Below are 23,466 nucleotides of genomic sequence, written 5' to 3'. Positions count from 1 at the left end.
GATGGAATCCAGGCCCTTGCACATTCTAGATAAGTGTTCTACCACTGAGCTACACCTCCTGTCTGTGTCCCACTTACTCAGGAGGCTGAGGCAGAAGGATCGCTTGAGCTTAGGAGTTCAAGGCCAGACTGGGCAACACAGTGATATCCCATCTTGGAAAAAATAAAAAAAAGAACATGCCACAGAGACCATATGTAGCCTGCAAAGTCTCCACTATTTACTACATGGAATAGTAACTTGTAGAGAAACTTGGCTGACCCCTGCTCTACAGGAACCTCTCTTCTGACCAAACAGGAAAATGAACTTTGCTGGGCCTGGTAGCCCACACTTGTAATCCTAGCACTTGGGGGGCTGAGGCAGGAGCATTGCCATGAATTCCAGACCAGCCTGAACTACATAGTGAGACCCTGTCTCAAAAAGGAAAAAAAAAGAAGAAAAAGAAAAAAGAAACAACCCTTGTTATGGCTTCTGTTTAGATCTCCCCCCAAAGCCTCATGGGGTCATAGGTGGGGCTTTTTCAGATCTAGACTCTAGATCTAGAGTGTGTGACACTGGAATTGATTCATGGTGCAATGCTAGGCTCAGCACTAGGATTAAGGGTGTGAGTGTTATCAGCTCTAAGTAGCCTGCATAAGATGTAAGGGACAGAAAGAACTGTGGTCGTCCCTTGCTTGCTTGTTTGGGAGTGAATTGTAGCTCCTCAGCAATGACCCTCTGCTATGCCAACCTGCCTTGGAGCCAGCGATTATGGACTGAAACCTCTACAAACTGTGAGCTAAATAAACCTTTCCTCCTTTAACTTTGGGTGTCAGGTATTTTGTCTCAGCAACCAGAGAAAAGTTACTAAGACAACCCCTTAGTCTCTTTAGTCTATTACTTTGCAGACATCACAACCTCAGAATATTCTTCAATATATATCACTAAATGTTTTCTTTGATAAGTATAGAGATTTGAAGATCCTGGGTCTGTGACCCTCTGGCATTAAGAGAAAAAGTCATGTTTGGGTGGAAAATGAGTGGAAGGAAAAAGGCTGAAAGTGGCATTTTCAAGAGGGTCGGAGGGCCTGGCTACTGGGCGGCAAAGCTGTCAATCTGTTTGTTAGTCAGCAATGCTGACTAACAGACCGCTTATCTCTCAGGCCCCAGCCTACAGCCGGGTAGGAAATGGTGGAGAATGAGAGGGAGATTAGGAGGACAAACCGGCCTCTTGTGGGTCTGATATTTAGACACTGGGTAGGAGATGCAGGGGTGAGCCCAGGGACAATTCCCTTTACCTCCCCCCAAATGCCCGTATGCTTTCTAAAGCAGAGGTTACCGGGAGGAGGGGACAGACAGACCCACCACCCATGAGAAATTCCCCTTCCCACGTCCATTCTGCCCCCGCATTATTATTATCATAACTTTCCAGATGAGAAAACGAAGCACAGAGCTGTTCAGTAACTAGCCCACGGTCACATGGCTAAGTCCTATAACCTCAGTTTCCTTATCTGCAAAGCCGCCTTAATAATGGGAACTACCTCACAGAACTGTGGTTTTCAACAACGCCTGTCATTCCCATTACTCGTCCCTGTTGAGACTCCTTCCACGCCACCTCCTATTTTCGTGGCAGATTAACAGCTAACATTAGGCACCTCTTCTGGACCACCGTTGTTAATATTCTCACAACGTTTATCATCATTACCACGCCCACTTTGGCCACCCACCAGCCATCAACCTAGTTAGCCCAGCCACCAGCACGCCCGCGTACGTCATCACTGCGCGCTGCGCGGGAACCCCTGGGAGGAGACGCCCCTTCCTAACGCCCTCGCTTCCTTGCTCGCTCTGGAATCACCGCACCGCAGTTAGCGTGGGTCTGGAGGGCTCCTAAGGTGACTGGGCAGGGACGGAAGGTCGGGAGCTCTGGCAACCAGAACGACAGAGGCAGTAGCTGAGGTAGGGAAGCTCATGAGCCGGAGTCGGGTCTCGAACTGCTGATCCGCGCTTTACGCAGGCGCTGTACGACTCGCGTCACTCGCAGACGCACCGTTTTGTGAGATCGCGAGAGGTGTGGCCTGGTGCGGAAGGCGAGCCAACCGCACTGTCCAGGCTGTGGGCGGGATCTGGGTGGGCAGTAAAGACATCCAGCCCAATGGAAAAGAGAGGATCCCGCACCCGCGGCCAGACGGTCGCCGGAAAGTTGGCAGCGTGAGCCAAGGGCTGCGCTCAGTGAGTGGGGCCAGGAGGATTGGCTGGAATCGACGGCTGGGGCGGGAAGGGGCGGAGGCTCGTGGGAGGCGGCTCAGGACTGGCTGCGGGGACCTAAAGAAAAGCTAAAGATCCGGTCTGGGCAGGGGGTGGGGTCCGGTGGAAGGAAAGGGGTAGTTGCCGGAGGATCGGGGCTGGTTGAAACGCTAGGGGCGGGGATCTGGTGGAGTCAAGGTGGAGTCGAGGCTGGGGCTGGGGCTGGCAGAGAAAGCTGGGTGATTACCTGAGATAAGCCAGAAAGGGCAGGTTTATGAAGGGATGTGGTCTGGGCGAGATTGAGAGGAAAGGAGGGGTCTGGGAATGAAGCTTGGTAGAGTGGAGGGCCGTGATTGTCTGGAAAGGGCAGGCCCAAAATGGACTGAGCCTAGGGAGGGTCGAGGTTAGTTGGTTTGGGAAAGAGTAAGACTGGGAAAGAATCAGGGGAAAGAGATGGAGCCCAGTGGAACAGACACCTCCGTAGACTGAGAGGGCCTGGGAGGGGCGGGGATTAGAAGGCAGTGGGGAATAGCGTAGTTTAGGGAGTTTGTCTAGGGGCGGGGCCTTGGAAGGGGTAGGGATGGGGGTGGTCCCCAGGGCGATCCAGCCCCCTCACTGCCCTCTCCACACCACCCCTCAGGGGCGTGTCAGAGGTGAAGGTTTCCTGATCATGACCTCCACCGGCCAAGATTCCACCACAACCAGGCTTCGAAGGAGTAGGCACAACCCCCAGTCGCCCCTTCACGACTCCAGTGTCACTTGGGTGAGGCCCCAGACCTGCCCTGATGAGGGGGAGGGAGAACCAGCCCGCCCCTCCTGGACTCTGACTCTGACTCTGCTTGGCAGAAGCGAAGTATTAAGAAGGGTGCTGTACCCCGCTCCAGCCCCAGTCTAGCAGAGGTGAAGAAGAAGGGCAAAATGAAGAAACTCGGTCAAGCAGCGGAAGATGACCTAATCATGGGTCTTCAAGGGCTGGTGAGTGGGGCCTGGCCCCATTTGTGCTCCTGTGACAAATCAGAACCCCAAGGCTCCCACCATGGACCATAGAGAATGCTCCCTTTGCCTTGAGTGGATCTGTATCTCTCTCTTTTTCTCTGCAGGATATGAACCCTGAGGCCAAGGTCCTTGTTGGCACTGGGCTGGTGTTCGATGAGCAGCTAAATGAATTCCATTGCCTCTGGGATGACAGGTGAGGCTGAGTCCTCCAGGCTGACCCCAAATATACAGATACACTCATGCATCCCACCAAGTAAGAACAAATCCTTTTTTTTTTTCCTTTTTTTTTTTTTGAGACAAGTCTCACTATGTCGTTCAGGCTAGTTTTGAACTCTATGTAGCTCAGTCTGGCTTCAAACTCATGGCAGTCTTCCTACCTCATCCTCCTGAGTGCTAGAATTATAGACAAGGACCACCAGGCCACAGCTCAGAATGAATCCTTTCTAAAATTGTCCTGAAGACTGGAAGCAGAGAATTTGGAAAGATGGTGCTCTGCCGGGCACGGTGGTGCGTGCCTGTAATCCCAGTACTCGGGAGGCTGAGGCAGGAGGATTAGTGTGAATTCGAGGCCAGCCATGGTCAGGGATTTAGCTCAGTGATTCTGCTGCCTGCTTTGCAAGCACAAGGACCTGAGTTTGATCCCTGACACCAAAAAAAAAAAAAAACAATTGAGGCCAGCCTGAATTACAGAGCAAGACCCTGTGTAAAGAAAAGAAAAGAAAAAAGAAAGGTGGAACTCACGCTTGAAAGCATTCCCCTTGTTTAGCCAACATGTATTTATTGAAGTGCCTATTCATACTAAGAGTTGGTGATATAATGTGCCAAACAAAACAGGGTCCCTTCTCAGGGACCTGGCTGATGAGTAGAAGGACAGATCACTTAAACAGCCAACAGCAGTAGGAGTGTTTAATCTTACAGTAACATCCAGGGTTTCCTGAAGCCTTCCTCGAGAAAGGGACATTTGTGTGGAAACAGAATGATCACCCCCTGACTGTCCTTTCAAAAGAATCAGCCAATTTTTCGCTCTGTGTTCAAAATATATTCAGTGTCTGCCCTCTCCTCATAGTCCTCTGTCTGCAGCCTCCATACAGCAGCCTAAAACACATGTATAGGATGATGTTCCTTTTCTTAAAATATTTCAAGGGCAGACCATTTCTTTCAAGGTAAAGTGTGACTTTTTCATCCTGGCCTCTAGGGTTCCACATGATCTAGCTCCACATCACCTATGTGAGCTCACCCCCCGCCATTTGCTTCATTTCACTTTACCCACACCTGACCCTTTGCTGTTCTGCTAGCCTGCCAGGTACCCTCAGGTTTTTACCCTTGACTGATCCCTTTCCAACTTGCACATCTCAAAGAGACTTTCTTAGAGAGAGTTGGCCTGGCCACCACCTTCCCTCCACATGTGATCTTAGATATTTTCCTAACTCCAGCCGATGTTTGTTAATCATTATACTCATGTGTTTACTGATTTAGTAGCTATCTCCCTTATCCTGACCTAAGACTAATTCATGAGGGCAAAAGACTCATTTGTGGAATGCATATTTACTGTCTATGCAGGAGCTAGGAGTACAGCAGTAGACAAAACTAACAACCTTGCCTTCAGAGTGAGGGGAAAGAAGTAAACAGACGAATATGAACTGGATGATACAGAGTGTTGGATAGAACACTAAGGGTGGGGGCGGTGATTTAGCTCAGTGGTTTCGCTGCCTGTTGCGCAAACGCAAAGACCCGAGTTCAATCTCCGGTACTAAAGAAAAAAAAAGAACACTAAGGTGGGGGTGGGGTAGCAGAGTGTGGTGGAGGGGGTGACATCCACATTCCCATTGAATAGGACGGTCAGGGACAGCCTCGCTGACAGTTGAGCGGGCTCTGAAGGAGGCGAAGGAGGGAGCCGTGGCGCCATCTGGGAGAAGTGGGCTCTAGGCCCGAAGGACAGCTGGAATAAAGTCTCAGGGTTGTCTGAAGGGTATGTGGTAGGCTGAGAGCAGGGAGACCAGTTCGGGTGAAGCAGAGCACAGGAAGGGGCAAGCGGTAGGCAATGGGATCAGAAAGGTGATGGGGCAGATTGCTTACAGCCCTCTAGACCTAGCCTTTGGTGTTTACTCAGAATGGGATGGGAGCCAGGAGAGGGTTTTGAGTGGCTGAGGGCTGTGATCTAATTAGGATTTTTTTTTCTGATTAGGATTTTAACTACTGCCTTGCTGCTGTGTGTGGAAAGGATGTTGGAGGAGCAAGGGTGGAGACAAGAGGTCTAGGAGATGATGGGGTGGCCTGGGCTGGAGGTTAGAGTGGCAGCAGTGACAGTGGGAAGGACAAGGTCAACAACAGGTGGCAGGGCTGAGCCCCAGGAGTGGGGGGAACAGCTAAGGAAGGGTGGGTGGGGAGATGTGAGAGCAGACAGGGTGCTTCTCAGCGTCCCCATTCTGTGTGTATGTAACTGCATCTCCGTCTTTCTAGCTTCCCTGAACGTCCTGAGCGGCTCCATGCCATCAAGGAGCAGCTGATCCAGGAAGGGCTCCTGGATCGCTGTGTGTCCTTTCAGGTGAGGCCCCCAGTGGACACTGGGAGGAGGGGAGGGAGCTGGCAGGACCGGGCATAGCCTGAGTCTTAGCCCCTTATTCCTCCTGTCTCCTCAGGCCCGCTTTGCTGAAAAGGAAGAGCTGATGTTGGTTCACAGGTTAATGCTTGGGAGCCTGTCGGGCTGGGACTAACCAAGGCAGGCTGGATGCTCTGGGAAGGAATGTCACAGCACTGTGGTTGGCCTTGGGCAAGTCACCAAGCCTGCTAGAATTAGTGTTATTGCCTGTAATATGAGGGCTGGTAAACATAAAGCTCCCCAGGAGGGCTCGATGAATCCCAGGTGCTTCAATCCAGCCTAACAATTCATGGGCCCAGGGTGAACTGTGGTGGGCAGAGTGATCAAGGGGATCCCCCCCAGGGGCCTACTGAAACCCAGAGTAAGAGGCTTGGAGTGACATGGCTCAGAGGAAGCTAGCTTGGCAGAGAGAAGGTAGCTGAGCTAAGTTCTGAGAGGAGAAAAGCAGTCAGTCTGATTGAGAGGAAGGCTGAGGGAGGGAGGAAACAGACAGCTGGAAGAGTCCAGCTGAGAGCCTGGAAGGAGGATTTGGGGGGCTAGACCAGGAGAGAAAGGATATTACTGAAAGTGAAGAGGGCTAGGGAAAAAACAGACTGTGTCCTATGTCACACCTGTTCCCTCAGGTTGACAATAGGGGGAGGACTGATTTGAGCAAAAGTGTTGGTGTGTGGAGGGCTCAACTAAGGGGACAGGGCCCTGACTCTCATCCTTTATGTGTGTCCCCAGCCTAGAATTTATTGACCTGATGGAAACGACCCAGCATATGAATGAGAGAGAACTCCGACTACTAGCGGATACCTATGACTCAGTTTATCTGCATCCGGTATGGATGGGCACTGTTCCGGTCAAGGAGTGGTGGCAATCCAGGGGTCCCTTGTCACTATTCCCACCTTATTCTGGTTGAACCCACCAAGCAGATAGGGCTGCTCCTCTGACCCTCTCTCTGGCTCCCTACTGTCTGCAGAACTCTTACACCTGTGCCTGCCTGGCCTCAGGCTCTGTCCTTAGGCTGGTGGATGCGGTCCTGGGTGCTGAGATACGGAATGGCATGGCCATCATCAGGTAAGACCCTTTGGCATGTTATTACTTCCATTTTTAAAAAGTCCTTCTCTCAAGTGTGAAGCATATAGGCCTAGGTATTACCTTCATGTAGTATGAGACAGAAAGCACAAAAGAGAGTACAATAAAAAGTCTCTTTTCCATCCTTGCCTCCCATATGCCCATTCCTCTCCTGGGAGTAGTCATCGTAACCAGTGACTCCTGTGTCTTCCCACAGGTAGTCTTATCTAAGGAATAAGTTTCATATTCCGTTAGTTCTAAGGTATACAGTTTTTCATATCTAGAACATCTTGAAATCCAGATGCATCTAACAGTGATGTGTCAGAATTTCAACGGGAGCATTTTCTGCTTTGTTATTGTGGTGTAAAATCATGGAACATCTTGTCACAGTTGGCTTTCCAGAATTGACGAAATACAGAAGATGGAACCTTTGTCCCCTACCCCTTTGCTTTTTAACAACTCCTGTAGTCAGCACTTGACACATAACTGTCTATGCCATACATTTTTCACTTACACGTCTCAGAAAGCTTTCTTTAACAGTATGGAGCTTAGACCATACGCAGTGGATACCATTGTATAAATGCACTTTGAATTAACTACTCTCCCACCAATGAGCACTTAGGTTTGCCCCAGTTTTTTGCTGCTTCAAACAAATGTCACAGCAAATATGGTGGCACATTTATAAACAAGTTATTTTACCCAGTTTGTTGTACAGTTTGTGGGCTAAGTCCCCACAGCAGAATAACTGGGTATGAGAACTTATGCTAGGATAACTTTAATGATCAGTTTCAAATCTCCTTTGGAGTTAAAGCAGTAGATTGGTGGTCTTGACAGTTTGAGAGTCCCAAGTTATTCAGATCCTGGCAGATTAATGGCACTGACAAAAGAGAAGTTGGTGGTCCCAGGATTAGAGAGCAGGAGGGGGCTGTCTCTGTGAAGAGTAGGATGCTGTCTCTCATCTGTGGCCTTCCCTGTCCTGCCCAGGCCTCCTGGACACCACGCCCAGCACAGTCTTATGGATGGGTATTGCATGTTCAACCATGTGGCTGTGGCTGCCCGCTACGCTCAAAAGAAGCACCGCATTCAGAGGTCAGTGGCAGAGAGCAGGTGGGATAGGATAGAGTACCTTCCCTCCTGGATCTCCTTGCACAGAGCACCCCCCTTTCTCCTTGCTCACAGGGTCCTTATTGTGGACTGGGATGTGCACCATGGTCAAGGAACACAGTTCACTTTTGATCAGGACCCCAGGTACACCTCAAGTCCCACCCTAGCTGAGCTACCCCCTCCCCTACCCTTACAGGCACAGTCAGAAAGGCTGGGAAGCAGGGGAAAGGCTTCATCTTCATTGGGCCCCCCTGGGACCAGGGTCTGTACTCCTCCCTGTGTGTCTGTTGTATCCTTATTTCACTGGCAGGAACTGTTGGATTCCCATTTTACAGATGGAGATTGAGCCTTACCAGTTCAGAGATCACACAGAGAAGAAGTGGGAGAGATTTGACCCACAAATATTTGGATATTTCTTCATTCTGAATTGTTTTCTCCTTGGTCCTTCTCTTTCTTTTCTTTCTTTCTTTCTTTTTTTTTTTTTTTTTTTTTTTGAGGCAAGGTCTCCCTTTGTAGTTCTGGCTGGCCTTGAACTCACTGTGTAACCCAGGCTGCCTTTGAACTCAGCAACCCTCCTGCCTCAGCCTCCCCACCCTCCCGAGTGCTAGGATAACAGGTGTGCACCACCATGCCCAGCATTGTAGTTTTTTGTTTTTTGGGGTGTTATTTTTGGTACAGGAATTGAACTCAGGACCTTGCAGTTGCCAAGCAGGTATGGCACCACTGAGCTACATCCCCGGCAGTCCTTCTCTTTCATACTGATGGTTTTTCTTCAAATGTCTCTCCATGCCTTTTGATCTCCATTTTCCTCATCTTTCAGTCTCTTAAGTCCAGCAGCAGGGAGACAAATTGGGCAGTCCTTAAATGCTGTTATGTAGGTAAGGAAAACCCGTAAAACTAAAGTCAAGTAGATGCAAAAGCAAGTAAATGTGGTGAGTTGGTCATTTAGCGAATTGGCTATGCATAATTGATTTTTCATGGATTGACCTGGATTTGCACTTGACTTCTCCAGAAGGGAAACTTTAGGCCATCTTGGGTGGGTGCTTGCCCACCTACTCAGCATGGGAGAGGGCCCTAGACTCCTAGAGCCTCAGCATCTACTTTCCAGAGATTTGTTGAAATCTTGACTGAGAAACTTTCTCTTGTTTTCTTTCTGGATTGATTTTTTTTTTCAGTGCTAGGGATTGAACCCAGGGCTTCCTGCATGCTAGGCAAGTGCTTCACCACTGAGCCACACCCCCAGTCTGATATTTGTTTGAAATTCCTTTACTGGCTGGGGTTGTAGCTCAGTGGGAGAGTACATACTGTATATGCAAGATCCTAGGGTCCTTCTTCAGCACCAATAAATAAATACATAGGCAGGTGCGATGGGTGCAGGGCTATAATCCCAGTGGTTTGGGAGGCCAAGAAAGGAGGTTCGTAAGTTCAAGGGCAGCTTTTTAAAAATTATTTTTTGGGGGCCGGGGATTTAGCTCAGTGGTTTTGCTGCCTGCTGTACAAGCGCAAGGACCTGAGTTCGATCTCCGGTACAAAAAAAAAATTATTTTTTTAATTTTTAAGAAAGGGGTAGGGGCCGGGGATTTAGCTCAGTGGTTCCATCGCCTGCCTCACAAGAGCAAGGTCCCGAGTTCGATCCCTGGTACCAAAAAAAAATAAAGAAAGAAAGGGGTAGGGATGTAGTTTAGTGAGAAGGCCCTGGGTTCAATCTTCAGTACCAGGAGAAATAAATAAATAAAAGGCCTTTACTGCCTTTTTATTATTATTTTGTTGTGGTTTTTTTTTGAGACAAGGTCTCACTATGTGACCCAGGCTGGCCTAGAACTCACTATGTAACCCAGGCTGGCCCAGTAGTTGAATTTATTTTTAATTTTATTTATTTTTTTATTTAAAAATTTTTTTGGTACCAGGAATCGAACTCAGGGCCTCATGCTCACCAGGCAGGCACTGTGCCACTGAGCTACATTCCTGGCCCAGTTGAATTTATTTTAAATCCCTTCTGGACTGAGGTGTAGCTCCAGTGGTGGAGGACTTGCCTGGCATGCATGAGGCCCTCTGAGTTCCACCCCTAGCACTGCAGTCAATCAACCAATCAGTTCCCTTCTGTTTTTTTTTTTTTTTTGGTACCAGGGATGGAACTCAGGTCCTTGCACTTGCAAGGCAGGTGATGGAGCCACTGAGCTACATCCCTGGCCCAGTTCCCTTCTGTTTGTTTTATAAATCTAGTTTTTTTGGGTCTACCTTTTTTTTTTTTTTGGTACCGGGATTGAACTCAGGTCCTTGCGCTTACAAGACAGGCAGTGGAACCACTGAGCTAAATCCCCGGCCCTACTTCTTTTCTTTGTTGACTCTGGTAGCTTTCTTGTGGAGTTGGCTTTCTTTAAATATTTTGTTTCTTTTCTTCTAGTGAAATTTTTTTTTTTTGGTACTGGGGATCGAACTCAGGACCTTCCCCTTGTGGGGTAGGTGGTGGAACCACTGAGCTAAATCCCCGGCCCTAGTGATAATATTTTTATATGATGAAACTATCTAAAAATATGGAACACTGCATAAATTTGTGCATCATCCTTTCATGGGGGCCATGCTAATTTCTGTATTGTTCCAGTTTTAGTATAAGTGCTGCCAAAGTGAGCACCCTGGTGATAATATTTATGACTTCCTGTATATTTCTCTTCTTCTAATGGTTACCTTACTAAAAGTTTAGACCCAATGTTTAAATACCAGTGTCAAAAATCAAACAGCCAGGCCCAGTGGTGCATATCTGTAATCTCAGCATTTGGGAGGCTGAGGCAGGAGAATTGCTGCAAGTTCAGGGCCAGCCTGGGCTACATAGTGAGTTCAAGGCCTGCCTGAACTGCACTGAAACAATGTGGATGAACAGATAGATGGATGGGATGGACAGATGGGCAATAGATTATTCATTGTGCTTTCCCCAGTAGGAATTAAGTCCCCCACAGTCCTATGCCACGCTTTTAGTTAGAACCTGTTCATCATGCTTTGCAGTGAGAACCTGTATGTCATGTCCTTTCAGTCAGAATCTGTTCATCTGTCTTTTCTATCAGAATTCGTTTATCATGCTTTTAATTTTTTTTTGGTACTGGGGATTGAACTCAGGACCTTGCACTTGCCAGGCAGGCGCCTACACCATTGAGCTACATCCCCGGCTGTCATGCTTTTTAGTACCCATCTGTTGGTCTTCTCCCCGCCTGAGTGCTCACTTCCTCACCTGTAGAATACAAATGTAGTAGAAGTGGCCTATAAGCCAGTGGGGAGAAGGGATTAGCCTCGTGACAGTCCTAGCCATCACCCCAACTGTAGCTCCACACATAGATCCAAGTCCTACCTGGCCTTACCCCTGGCCCCTAGTTTTTCCCCTTCCTGAGCTCCCCAGCCTGGCCTGAGGCTCTTTGCAGCAGAGCTGGCTCCCCCAGCTAAGAGCCCCATGGCCCCCGAGTGCCTGCAGTGTCAGGGGATTTGTCTTGCTGTTCCTACCTTGTTGACAGAGGCAGTTGGCAGGCAGATATGATCTAGAGTAGGTATGTCCAACCTGTGGCTCACGGGCCTCTTGCCCTCTTTTTTTTTTTTTTTTTCCTTTTTTCAGTACCAGTGATCGAACTCAGGACCTTGCGCTTGTAAGGTAGGTGCGGCGCCACTGAGCTAAATCCCCGGCCCTTGTCCTCTTTTCTTTAATGTTATAATAAATATTAAAAAGGAAGATTTGGGGCTGGGGATTTAGCTCAGTGGTTCCGCCGCCTGTCCTGCAAGCTCAAGGACCCGAGATCAATCCCTGGTACCCCCAAAAAACAAAACAACCAAACAAAAAGACAGGTTTGTCAATCATATACATTAACTATATTATATATTTTATATGTGGCCCAAGACAATTCTTCTTTACTCAGTGCAGCCCAGGTGGGCCAGGCAACCCATAGCCCACAGGTTGGACATGCCTGACTAGTCTCGCACTGGATCAGGAGGTCCCAGGGGCTGGGGAAGACCCCATAGCACTTGGGACCTTGGACCTGAGTCTGGAATTGGGTAGGCACTGAAGGGGCAGTGCTGTTCGCTAGGGGAGGGACCAAATGAATGAGTGAGAAAATGGGTAAATAAATGAAAGAATTAATAAATGAGAAGGTGAATAAGTTGGTGACTGAATGGAAAGATAAATTAATGGAAGAATGGATGTACAAATTAGTGCCTCGTGTGTTGAGACATGCTTGTAATCCCAGTACTATGGAGGCTGAGGCAGGATTGCAAGTTGGAGCCTAGCCTGGGAAATTTAATAACTTAGTGAGATCCTGTATCAAAAATTTAAAAAGGGCTGGAGATACAGCTCAGTGTAAAGGCCCTGGGTTCAATCCCCATTACTGCAAAAAAATATATTTTAAAGAATTGGTGGGGAAATTAATGGAGAGAATGACGAGGTTTTGGATGGGGAAGTGAGTGGGTGAGTGAACTGTGACAGCTATGGGTTGGGAGTATCTGGAGACTGTTCTCCAACCTCCTCACCATTTTTCATTTGCAGTGCTGGGGATTGAACCCAGGGCCACATGCATGCTAGGCAACCCTTCACCTCATTGTTTTTTTCTGCCCCCAGTGTCCTCTATTTTTCCATCCATCGTTATGAGCAGGGTCGGTTCTGGCCCCACCTTAAGGCCTCTAACTGGTCTACTACTGGTTTTGGCCAGGGTCAAGGTTACACCATCAATGTGCCTTGGAACCAGGTCAGTATCTCCCACCCTCTGCCCCCAAAGTGAGGCCCAGCCCTACCCTTCTGCTCTCTCAGGCAGGTAGCTGCCCATTCCCATCTTACCTCTGTCCACAGGTGGGGATGCGGGACGCTGACTACATTGCTGCTTTTCTGCACATCCTGCTACCAGTTGCCTTTGAGGTCCTGGGGTCTGGGAAATGTTGGGGTGAGGGGCAATAGTAAGGGATGGCCCAGGAGGACAGATGGTCTCATGTAGTTTGTTCCTCCCTCAGTTCCAGCCTCAGCTGGTCCTAGTGGCTGCTGGATTTGATGCCATACAAGGGGATCCCAAGGTAAGATAGGCCTCTGAGGTTGGCAGGTGAGCAAAAGGAGCTGCATAGAACCAGGCTCATCCTCCATGTGTCCCCAGGGTGAGATGGCCACCACTCCGGCAGGGTTCGCCCAGCTAACCCACTTGCTCATGGGTCTGGCAGGAGGCAAGCTGATCCTGTCTCTGGAGGTAAGTGGGCTTTGTCTTTCAACCTGTGAACCCTCGAGGGCTTCAGAGCAGAGCTTTCGTGCTACAGTGTGGCTCAGTGGTAGAGCACTTGCCTAGTATGCATGTGTCCCTGAGTTCAATCCCCAGCACAACACACATGTGAAAAAGACAGGGTTTTCAAGTCCAGTAGGAGTCCCTGGCCTGGCATCTCACTAACTGGACAGCGTGACACATATCACTTCACTTCTTTATGCCTCTGCTTTCCTTACATGAAATGGGGAAAATGTTAACGGCAATCACCTCATGTCATTTCTGGTGAATTAAATGAGGTCACCCTGTGAGTTCCTTGTTGCTCAACGTGTAGTATGTACCCTCATATTATTGTCATTATCGTCCTTCCTGGGAACATCCAAGCCTCTCCTCACCCCTTCACAACTCCTCTCAGGGTGGCTACAACCTTCGCTCCCTGGCTGAGGGCGTCAGTGCATCACTCCACATCCTTCTGGGAGATCCTTGCCCCATGCTGGAGTCCCCCGGTGCCCCCTGCCCCAGGTAAGCCTGGGGGCAGGAGGGGAGGAAGGGCTCTCACTGCCCGCTGGGGCTCATTTCATTGCATTTTCCCCTCCTCTGTCTTCAGTGCCCAGGCTTCAATCTCCTCCACTCTGGAAGCCCTTGAGCCTTTCTGGGAGGTTCTTGTGAGACCAGGTAAGAAGTGAGGTGTGGGCCTGATGGAGGCTGGGGATGGAATGAGCCAAAGGGAGACTCTTTCAGACCTCTCTCTGATTCCTGGGCCACCTTGGTGACGAGCGTCACCTTCTCACCTGGCCCAGGTTTCAGGCCTCCCTCTTCTTTTTATGTTTGGGCCACCTGTATCCTGAGTGTTACAGGGACCCAGATTTGGGGAGTAGGGCAAATTGACTTCCCCTTGTAGCAGAGACCCCAGAGGAGGACAGTGTAGCGGAGGATGGTGTGCAGGAGATCCAGGAGGAAGGACCCTGGGAACCCCCTGTGCTGCCAATCCTGACCTGGCCCTTGCTACAGGCACGAACTGGGCTGATTTATGACGAGCGGATGATGAGTCACTGCAACTTATGGGACAGGTTTGCAGTCAGAGGGGTGGGCTGAGTAGGTGGGGCTCACTCCTCTCAGCACTCAGCCTGAACCTCTGCCTCCTCAGCCACCACCCTGAGACACCCCAGCGCATCCTGCGGATCATGTGCCACCTGGAGGAGCTGGGCCTTGCCGGGCGCTGCGTCACCCTGCCTGTGCGGCCTGCCACGGAGGCGGAGTTGCTCACCTGCCACAGGTCAGATCCCCACCTGGTGTGGGTGGCCACAGGACTGAGGACAGGCTTCCAGGTCAGAGCCTGGACCCTTCCCTCCAGGGTGTATGGTGGTGCTGTGGACCCAGAGGTGCCCATATTCTTATCTCCAGTTTGGGCCCCTAGAGAGCAACAGAACCACCTCACTGCCCCCCCGGGTGTTTTTCTCTGTACCTCTAGTGCCGAATATGTGGAGCGCCTCCGAGCAACTGAGAAGATGAAAACCCGAGAGCTGCACCGGGAGGGCGCCAACTTTGACTCCATCTACATCTGCCCCAGCACCTTCACCTGTGCACAGCTTGCTACGGGCTCTGCCTGCCGCCTTGTGGAGGCTGTGCTCTCAGGAGAGGTACAGCCTCTCCGGGTGGGCGTTGGGCTGAGGGAAGCGGGTTCCTAGGGGACAGAAAGAAAGGACCACCTGCCACTTTCAGTGCCCTTGAGAGAGCTGAGCAGGGCCCAAGGAAAGGGACAATGGGGAAGCCCCTAGCAGCTGGTGGACTAGTGGAGAGGACATAGGAGCGGGACTAGATGAATGGGGAGTGGTCGTGTGAAGGCAGTGGTCCAGTCCTACTCCCTACTCCTACCCAGGTTCTGAATGGTGTGGCCGTGGTTCGCCCCCCAGGGCACCATGCAGAGCAGGACACTGCCTGCGGTTTCTGCTTTTTCAACTCTGTGGCTGTGGCTGCTCGCCATGCCCAGGCCATCAGTGGGCATGCCATGCGGTAAGGACTCCCTGGAGATCCCCAAATCCTGACCCTTGTGGAGACCTTCCCCCCACCTTTCAGCCCAGTGCTGCCTCAACCCCATGGCACAGCCCCTTGGACTTTTCCAGAAACCAGCAATTGTCCATTTGCCTAGCACCTCCCCAGAAAAGGACCAAGAAAGGGGCCTCCCAGTGCCTACCCTGCTAGGACTCCCAGATTGTGGCACTCAGGCACTTAAAACCAGTATCCGGGGTCATACCTCAGTTATTTATCCCAATGGAATCCAGTGCTTACTCTCAAAATCCGAAGATCCAGCACATGTTACTTAGCTACGCAGGCCCTGCAGGCCCTACAGGTCTAGCCTTACCCCTCTCCCACGGGGCAAGTGTCCCAGGTTACTGAGAAGCTGTCTCCTCCTCAGAATCCTGATCGTGGATTGGGACATCCATCATGGTAATGGAACTCAGCACATATTTGAGGATGACCCCAGGTGAGGGGCTGGGGCTGGGGACAAGGGTGGGGTCAGGGAGGGGCTGAACTATGTTGTGGAGGCACTTGGACCCCCTAACCAGCCATGGTCCCCTTTCCATCTTATCCTGTCAGCGTGTTATATGTGTCCCTGCACCGCTTTGACCGAGGCACCTTCTTTCCCATGGGGGACGAGGGTGCCAGCAGCCAGGTGGGCAAGGCTGCAGGCACAGGCTTCACCGTCAATGTGGCCTGGAATGGGCCCCGAGTGGGTGATGCTGAGTACCTGGCTGCCTGGCATCGCCTGGTGCTTCCCATTGCCTATGAGGTAAGGCTTGGGATGTTCGTGACACTCCTGTGTGGATGGTAGCACATACCTGCCTCCTCGGGCTGTAGGTGGCTGTGATGATTGCTGTTGGGGAAAGGCTCAGGTGGCCTTATGTATCTGTCTAACTGCACAGGAGGCTACACGTGACTGTCCTCTCTGCATGACATTCTGTGTGCGAGTGACCACTTGGCTGTATGTGTGAGGGCCTTCTGTATGTCCTGTGGTGGCCTGTGTAGCCTGCTAGATCTGTATTCTCTGTCTGCTGTCATGAATGCCCACCTGGGTTTGAGGGTGGCCATAAGTGACACTGACTCTGGAACTGCATGTGTGCAAGAGAGGGCTGGGGATAGGTGGGTACATTTGTGTGATTCTGTACAGGTAGCCGTTTGTCCTCCCCTCTTCTCTGTGAGACAGGTGTAGTATCGTATGTCACTGGGTGCCGCCATCTCTGACAGTCTGAATGAGATGTGCAGATCTGGATGCACAAAAACTGATCTGGATGTGAGAGGCTGTGTGGGACCCCCATTTCTGTGTCTGTCCATCTGTCCTGGCTGTATATGTGTCTCTGGCTGGGGAGTGGCCTGGCTGTGGTGGGAGCTGAGGGCCAGTGGTGTGTGTATGAATGACTGTCTCTCCCAGTCTCCAAGTCCCAACTCCTCATCTCTCTGACTTGCATCTCCTTGTCTCCATCACTTACTGCCTGCCAAAGCCTACCCTCATGCTCACGTATCTCTTCTCTCCTTGCCTCAGTTTAACCCGGAACTGGTACTGGTCTCAGCTGGCTTTGATGCGGCACGAGGGGACCCACTAGGGGGCTGCCAGGTGTCACCCGAAGGTTATGCCCATCTCACCCACCTGTTGATGGGCCTTGCCAATGGTCGCATCATCCTTATCCTAGAGGTAACTCTCTTGGGCTCTTTTCCTGTGGTGGGGGCAGGCAGTTTGGAAGAGTTGGCTACATCATTGAGGGTAATATCCTAAAACCTCCTTCGAGTGTCCCCACTTGGGATTGTTGGCACATCCTGGGCATTAATAATCACAATAACAGATTAGCCTCTTTAACTGAGTACTCACTATACACAAAGCACTTTACCCAGCACTTTATATGTATTATTAACTTGTTTACTTGATAAAGCAGCATGAGGAGGTAGGATCTACTTCCTTATTACTTTCTTCTTTCAACATTAGGGCAACTGAGGGACAGAAAGGGGTAGTGACTATGCTGAAGTCACACATTTAACAATGGCAGAGTCAAAAAAAAAAATAATGGCAGAGTCGAGACTTGAACCCAGGCAAACCTGGCTCCAGGAATTTTGCTTTTTAACACTACCTGAACTGCCTGTAACAAGTTCCTAGGACAAGTAAATTTGTGGACTTTTGTAAATGACTTAGTACCTCCACCCCTGTGCCCAGATAAGTTTCCTTATCTGTAAGATGGGCCTGGTTAATCATGGAAAAGTGCCTGGCATATTATTAGCACTGTATAAATGCCATATCTTCTTACTGCTGTGCATTGTTCAGACATTAATTGTAATTGTTGTCCTGTAGTGTCACAGAAATTCTTTTTTTTTTGTACCGAGAATCGAACTCGAGACCTTGTGCTTTCGAGGCAGGTGCCGGAACCACTGATCTAAATCCCCGGCCCTGTTCAGACATTAATTAACCCTCTCAGCAAACTTCTGTGCTGCTATTTTATAGTTGAGGACAGTTAAGTCACAGAAAAATTAACTGACTTACAAAAGTTCCACTTACAATGTGCCTAGGACTGCTTGTGGCAGGGCCGGGTAGTGGTTCAGAACATGGGGTATTTCATCAGTTGACCCAGGTTCAAACCCCACTGCTGCCTCTTCAGCTCTTGTGACCTCAGACAAGTCATCTGACCACTCTGAGCCTCAGTTGTCCTATATATACAAAGAGTAGGTTATGGGGTTCCTATACAATATGAAGAAGTTCAAGATAGGGGATGGTATAGAGAGGAAAGACCAGTTTATTCCTATTTTAGTATATGTGCTGCTGAAGTGAGCATGAGACCAGTTATTCCTGTACTTGGGCAGGGCAGGGCAGGGGTTCCTGGAAAGTGTGAAATAATTTCTAGATGGCATGAAGACAGGTTCATGTACAAATTGAGCACCTGTGGTTTTGAGGGTTAAGTGTGTTCATATGCATGAAATATGTAAAATAGGGTCTGGCACACAGCAAGCATGTAATACATGTTAGCTATTTTTAATGCTCTTGCCAGTGTTGTTACTGTTTTCTTGTACTTGACAACACAGACAGTTTACCTTACCAGCACATGATAAGTGCTGACCGTCTTACAAATGTGGGTTCCACTCATCTGTACCTGGTACCACCCTCCACTCAGACTTGCAGGACCCAGGAGCAGGGAGGAAGGAAAATTAGGGAGGCAGAACATCTGACCCTCCAAATTCCCTGATGAACCCCTACTGTACCTTTCCCTCCCCTTTTCCTTAACAAAGGGTGGCTACAATCTGACATCCATCTCAGAATCCATGGCTGCCTGTACTCACGCACTTCTTGGAGACCTGTCACCCCAGCTGGCTCTGCTGCGGCCTCCACAGTCTGGGGCTCTGGCCTCCATCACTGAGACCATCCAAGTCCATCGAAGATACTGGCGCAGCTTACGAGTCACAAGTGAGTGGATGTGGGGAATTGGAGATCATGAGGGGATTCAGGGAAGGAAAGGCAGGGGCAGGGATTAGAGTCCAAAAAGGGGACAAGACCTGCACTCAAGGATCTCACTGCATGATTACAAAGGTAGATGACAAGGAGGGACTCTCTAGTTCTAAGTCAGTCACCAAGAAGGTGCCCCAATAAGCCAATCCTGGGTTGGCTAAGGGAATAATCATGCCAAAAGGGAAGGTTCTGGAAGCAGGCATGAGGAAGCCAACCTCAGCATTATCTACAGAAGAGTCCAGTCCAGGCCAGACTAAACCAGAGGCAGCTAAAGTGGTGCTCACTCGGGACCAGTCCTCAGAGACAGCCACTGGAAGAGCCACCCTGGAGAAAGGCCCATCAGCCTCAGAGGACGCTGTGGGAGGAGCTGAGCTGAACCAAACTCCTCAAGCCTCATGTACAGAAAAGCAGACCTCGGCAGCCTCACCTGTGCCAGGAGCCACAGCCCTGCTCCCTCCCAGTCAGCTGACTGGGAATCCTAAGACCTTGGAACTAGGCAAGGAAGCTCTGGTAAGGCCCACTGCACCCAGGGAAAGGGAAGAAGGTTAAGAAGGGGCCTCACACATCTTTTCATGTGTTTCCAGGAGACCCTGGAACCTCAGGCCCTTGGAGAGGAGAGCCTACTAGGAGAGGCAGCTGGAGGTCAGGATGTGGATGACTCACAGCTGACACAGGGATTTCAGGACCTTGCTGACACTAACCAGGTGAGCTCAGGGAAAGGCTGGGATCGTGGTATCCTTTCTTCTCCCATTTGTGCCTGCACAAAGGAGTATGCAATGTAGAAGCATATAATAAGAGATGGGACCCTCAGCTTACTCAGTTTCACCCACTCATCCTAGGACATATTACATGCTGTGACACCACTGCTCTGGTGTCCCCATCTGGTAGCAGTACGCCCCATGTCTGCAGCAAACCTGGACGTGACCCAACCCTGTAAGGACTGTGGAACACTCCAGGAGAACTGGTTGTGTTTGTCCTGCTATCAGGTACATAGCAGAGGAAGGAAATGGGGGGAGGTTGGCCTAGAAGCAAACCGCAGATGATTGGGGAGCCCTGCCTGACACTCATTTCCCAACCTCAGGTCTACTGCAGTCGTTATGTCAACGCTCATATGGTCCGACACCACGAAGTATCTGGACACCCGCTAGTCCTCAGCTACATCGATTTGTCTACCTGGTGTTACCCTTGTCAGGCCTATGTCCACCACCAGGTGGGCCCTGGGCAGACCCTTTAACCCCTGCGTACTCATCGCCACCCACACACACATATCTCTTCTGTCCCTGGGGAAGAGAACGCAGACCCCTCTGCATAGCTCCCCGGTGATTAGTGCAGTCTGGGGCCTGTGGAACTGGCCGGGAGATGGAGTGGCTGAGGGCTGGAGTGGGTCCACCTCCTAGCTGAGTAGAGCAGTCCTCACTTCTCTCACCTGCCCTATTCTTACCTCTTCCTCAGGATCTCCTAGATGTGAAGAACATCACCCATCAGAAGAAGTTTGGGGAGGACATGCCTCACCCACACTAAGTCCCAGAAAGTGCTCCCTCTTCTCCACCCTCTAAGGCCCCAGACAGACCAGCCTCATTTCTTGGGGTTTTTTTGGGGGGGGGGGTACTGGGGATCGAACTCGGGCAGACCAGCCTCATTTCTTACAACCTATACCTTGGATGAGGGTGGCCTCTGCCCCATCATGAATATCCTTTGCCAGTGGCCCAAGGATGCTTATTTAGGTGTAAATACACTTTAAGAGGACTATGATAATTGGTTGTGGATCTACCCCTGTCCATTGCCAGTTCGAGGGACACCATTACTCTACCCCAGAAGGAAAGAGGGGGCAGAAATCAAAAGGATAACATTGGGGGGGGACAACTGGCAGTTATGGCAGGGTTGCATATTTAATAAACATCAAGTTGTTATGAAACCTGGAGAAAGCCTTAAAACTTTGAGTATATTGAGACCCACACATCCCTCATCCAGCAGGGCTGATGAATAATAAAGGAATGGGGGGGGTCTTCAACTGGTCAACCCTCTGCCCATCCATTGCCCCCAAAAAGTCTAACTGAAAACAGAGCAAGTGGCTTGACTGGGTTCACTGGAGATTTAATAGAATCCATGAGAAAATGAGTGCCTGCCTTAGAAATTGGGGCCTCACAGCCAGTCCCAGCTGTGCCCAAGACTGAGAAGACCAGGGAATCTGGAATTATCTTCCACCTGCCCCAGTTTCCCCATCTCCTGTAGTTTCCCTATCTCGAGTTGACCTGATTGGTGGGGTGGGGTGGGTTCAAGCTTCACCTGGATGAACAGGTCACAGGTAGAGGTCCTGGTCCAGAGGTGGGAAATGAGCAAAATTTTGGAGTTCTAGTTATCTTACATAATGAGAATTGCTTTGGCTGAGGTTACAGGGTCTTTTCTTCATTGCCACTTTCAGATCCCAAGATGACCACCAAAGACCTACCTCTTCGAAAAGGAGAGTTCAAATAAGGGGAAAGGGAAGAGGGCTTGGGCCAGCCCGATTATAATAACATTGTAGATGGCTCACCCTCACACCTCTACTAAGTATCTCACGGATCAGAACTGTGTCCCTACACTTGTCTAGCTGCAAGAGAGTCTGGAAAATTTGCAATTTGAATATACATCTCTAATCGGTTCTTTTGGCCCTGACAGAGTAGGCCCCTCTCCTGTAGCTCTTTCCCTCCGGATAGACCCAAGCCCCTGCAGACCCACCAAGAGCTGAGTTGAAGCTGTTGTACAGGCTCCTTGGCCCCAAAAGCACTCAAAAAAATGATTCAAATGTCCCGGTCAAGTCAAACCTGACCCTTCCCTGCACAGGCAATGGAGAGGTGCAGTGAGACTCAGGCGCCCCTCGCGCGCACACATGGCACCACCTGGGCAGTTGGGCCGCGCGCCGGCGACCTTTGGGGTCAGGGTGGGGGGGTCCGACGGCGGTGGCTCTGCATGCCCACTGTCCCTGCCCCGCCGCCGGGGTGGGGAGCGGCCTTGCCCCTGGTCACTGCTGTCAGAGCTACCCTCTGCGTCCCAGCGCCCTGCTGCTCCCAGGACTCAGGTGAGCAGGCCGCTCGAATCCCAGCTGCATTTGGGCCTGGAGGTCTTTCGGAGCCGCAGTCAAGGGGACCCTTCCCCGCCGCCTTTCCTTCTAGGGTAGCGAGCCCTGCATTCGCTCTGCCGGGTCGGGTGTCCGCGCTTTGCAGGAAGCGGGGTTGCTCCTCGGGATGGTGCCCGAAACACGCCGTGGGGCACCACTGTGCGGGCTGAGCCCAAGGTGAAGGTACGCTTGGGCATGCAGCCTCAGGGCCACCCCTGCTCACCCCTACTCACCTCCAGCTTTACACCTTGGACAAAACAAAGTGCGGGGCTGCTGGTGGCCCAGGCCTGAAGGGAGCCCCCCGCCCCCCGCCCCCCGTTCTCCCTCACCTGCTGGGGCAGCTGGGGAAGACTCAACTGGCCCAGGCAGCACCAAACGGGCGCTTGCAGGGTCTCAAGGACCCTCCAGGGACACTGCAGTAGCATCCACCACACCGAAGGCTTTGCTTTTAAGCAGAAGGCTGGGACCTCATTCTGTTGTTGGGCCATGTGACCTGGGCCAGTCCCTGTCACTCTGCTTCTCAGAGCGCCCGGTTCCTCATGGGATGCAGGGGTCCTAGTGACCATAACCTGCCCCCCCCCCGCGTTGTCACAAAGATGAGGTGAATGTGGTCACAGCAGGGGCTCACCCTGGCTCTACCATGCTCTCGGGAGATAGCATCTGGGCACCCATGGTCATTACCAGCACTTTGGCCAAGGGGGGAGAGCCCTGCTCACACTTCCCCCATCTGATGATGGCACCCCAAATTTTCAGCTGCTCCAGCCCTAAACTTGGGAGTCCCCCTTGTGTGCCCCCTCCCCTGCCTCTTCATCTTTAGAGACAGCCTGCCAGTTCCACCTTCAGAATCTACCAGAACCCTACATGTCCTTTGCACTTGCTCCGCTGCCACCATCATCACTGGCCAGTCTGCAGCAGCAGCCCCCTTGTCCTGGTCTTTCCTCAGTCTGTCCTCGCAAGTCAGGTCTTCCTCTCTCTTCCCTAAAGTATGGGACCCTCCAAAGCTGGTCTCTCTTTCTCTCTTCATCCTGCCCCCCCGTTTCTGGGGAGAAACTTGCAGTGAGCATTTTCAGAGATCTCCCCATCTCATCCTGACTCGCACATCCCAAACTCAGCAGAGCCTGCCGTGGACACCTGGAACCCACCATCTGCCCCAAACTGCCATTGCTCCCTGGTTTCTAGATGACCATTATGGTGCACTCCATGAGGACAATTCCCAAACTGGACAGGGAGGCATTTAATGAGTTAATGGTGATTTGCTATTAATAGCTAACACAAATTGAGCACCTGTTGTGTGCCTATCCTCTCTTTTTTGGGGGAGTACTGGGGATCAAACTCAGGACCTTTCACTTTCCATGCATGTGTGGTGCCTCTGAGCTAAATCCCTGGTCCTATCCTCTTCTAATATGCAAGGTAATTTCCTTACTTATTATGTTTATTGTCTCTCACTGCCAGAATCTAAAACTCTCAAGGCCAGGAGTTGAGGTTTTGTTCAGTGCTGTATCATAATGTCTGACATAGAGAAAGATGCTTGAATTAATTAAGGAGAATTGAATAATAGTAAAAATGCCTAACATTAGCCAAGCACCTTCTACTGAAATATATTTTACTTATTTTGTTGTCACTTGTTGCCAGACAATATGGAATTGTAGACAATAACATAGAATGTAACATTCACAATGGCCATCTATTTTTTT

The 23,466-nt window shown here is 50.5% G+C and overlaps 1 protein-coding gene and 1 non-coding gene across 24 annotated transcripts; one reads left to right on the top strand and one right to left on the bottom strand.

The window, feature by feature from the left end:
- The first annotated feature begins 1,738 nt into the window (after positions 1–1,738).
- On the top strand, positions 1,739–20,590 carry Hdac6 (histone deacetylase 6). Of its 23 annotated transcripts, none has more exons than XM_087189758.1 (30): positions 1,739–1,931; positions 2,860–2,982; positions 3,069–3,194; positions 3,320–3,408; positions 5,676–5,760; positions 5,855–5,895; positions 6,541–6,637; positions 6,779–6,876; positions 7,858–7,962; positions 8,053–8,121; positions 11,576–11,611; positions 12,569–12,695; positions 12,797–12,862; positions 12,955–13,014; positions 13,092–13,181; positions 13,606–13,712; positions 13,798–13,865; positions 14,092–14,260; positions 14,338–14,466; positions 14,662–14,830; positions 15,070–15,203; positions 15,607–15,675; positions 15,789–15,981; positions 16,732–16,881; positions 18,459–18,633; positions 18,857–19,185; positions 19,260–19,379; positions 19,515–19,661; positions 19,757–19,885; positions 20,128–20,590. In XM_087189758.1, the coding sequence occupies exons 2-30, from the start codon at positions 2,890–2,892 to the stop codon at positions 20,194–20,196; spliced, it is 3,339 nt and encodes a 1,112-aa protein (XP_087045884.1). In that variant the 5' UTR covers positions 1,739–1,931; positions 2,860–2,889; the 3' UTR covers positions 20,197–20,590. The 23 variants fall into 23 exon arrangements, with proteins under 23 accessions (XP_087045884.1, XP_087045889.1, XP_087045887.1 ...); XM_087189763.1 differs by having other exon boundaries at positions 3,066–3,194; positions 18,911–19,185; XM_087189761.1 differs by having other exon boundaries at positions 3,066–3,194; positions 18,908–19,185.
- On the bottom strand, positions 10,506–10,609 carry LOC147824392 (U6 spliceosomal RNA). Its single transcript, XR_015442412.1, has one exon. It is a non-coding gene; the product is annotated as a U6 spliceosomal RNA (small nuclear RNA).
- Positions 20,591–23,466: the final 2,876 nt, after the last annotated feature.

The sequence above is a fragment of the Heterocephalus glaber genome, unplaced genomic scaffold, assembly GCF_053883595.1.
Source record: "Heterocephalus glaber isolate CG9 unplaced genomic scaffold, H.glaber_assembly_v1.0 deba00001546, whole genome shotgun sequence".
NCBI classification, from domain to species: Eukaryota; Metazoa; Chordata; class Mammalia; order Rodentia; family Bathyergidae; genus Heterocephalus; species Heterocephalus glaber.
This window is presented reverse-complemented; position numbering and strand designations above follow the sequence as displayed.

What these genes read in the sequence shown, in the direction of transcription:
- Hdac6 (XM_087189750.1), top strand. Translation starts at nt 2,890, where the DNA reads ATGACCTCCACCGGCCAAGATTCCACCACAACCAGGCTTCGAAGGAGT. An exon ending in TCAATGTGCCTTGGAACCAG is followed by an intron (nt 12,696 to 12,796) that starts GTCAGTATCTCC and finishes CTCTGTCCACAG; the next exon opens with GTGGGGATGCGGGACGCTGA. An exon ending in ACCTTGCTGACACTAACCAG is followed by an intron (nt 19,380 to 19,514) that starts GTGAGCTCAGGG and finishes CACTCATCCTAG; the next exon opens with GACATATTACATGCTGTGAC.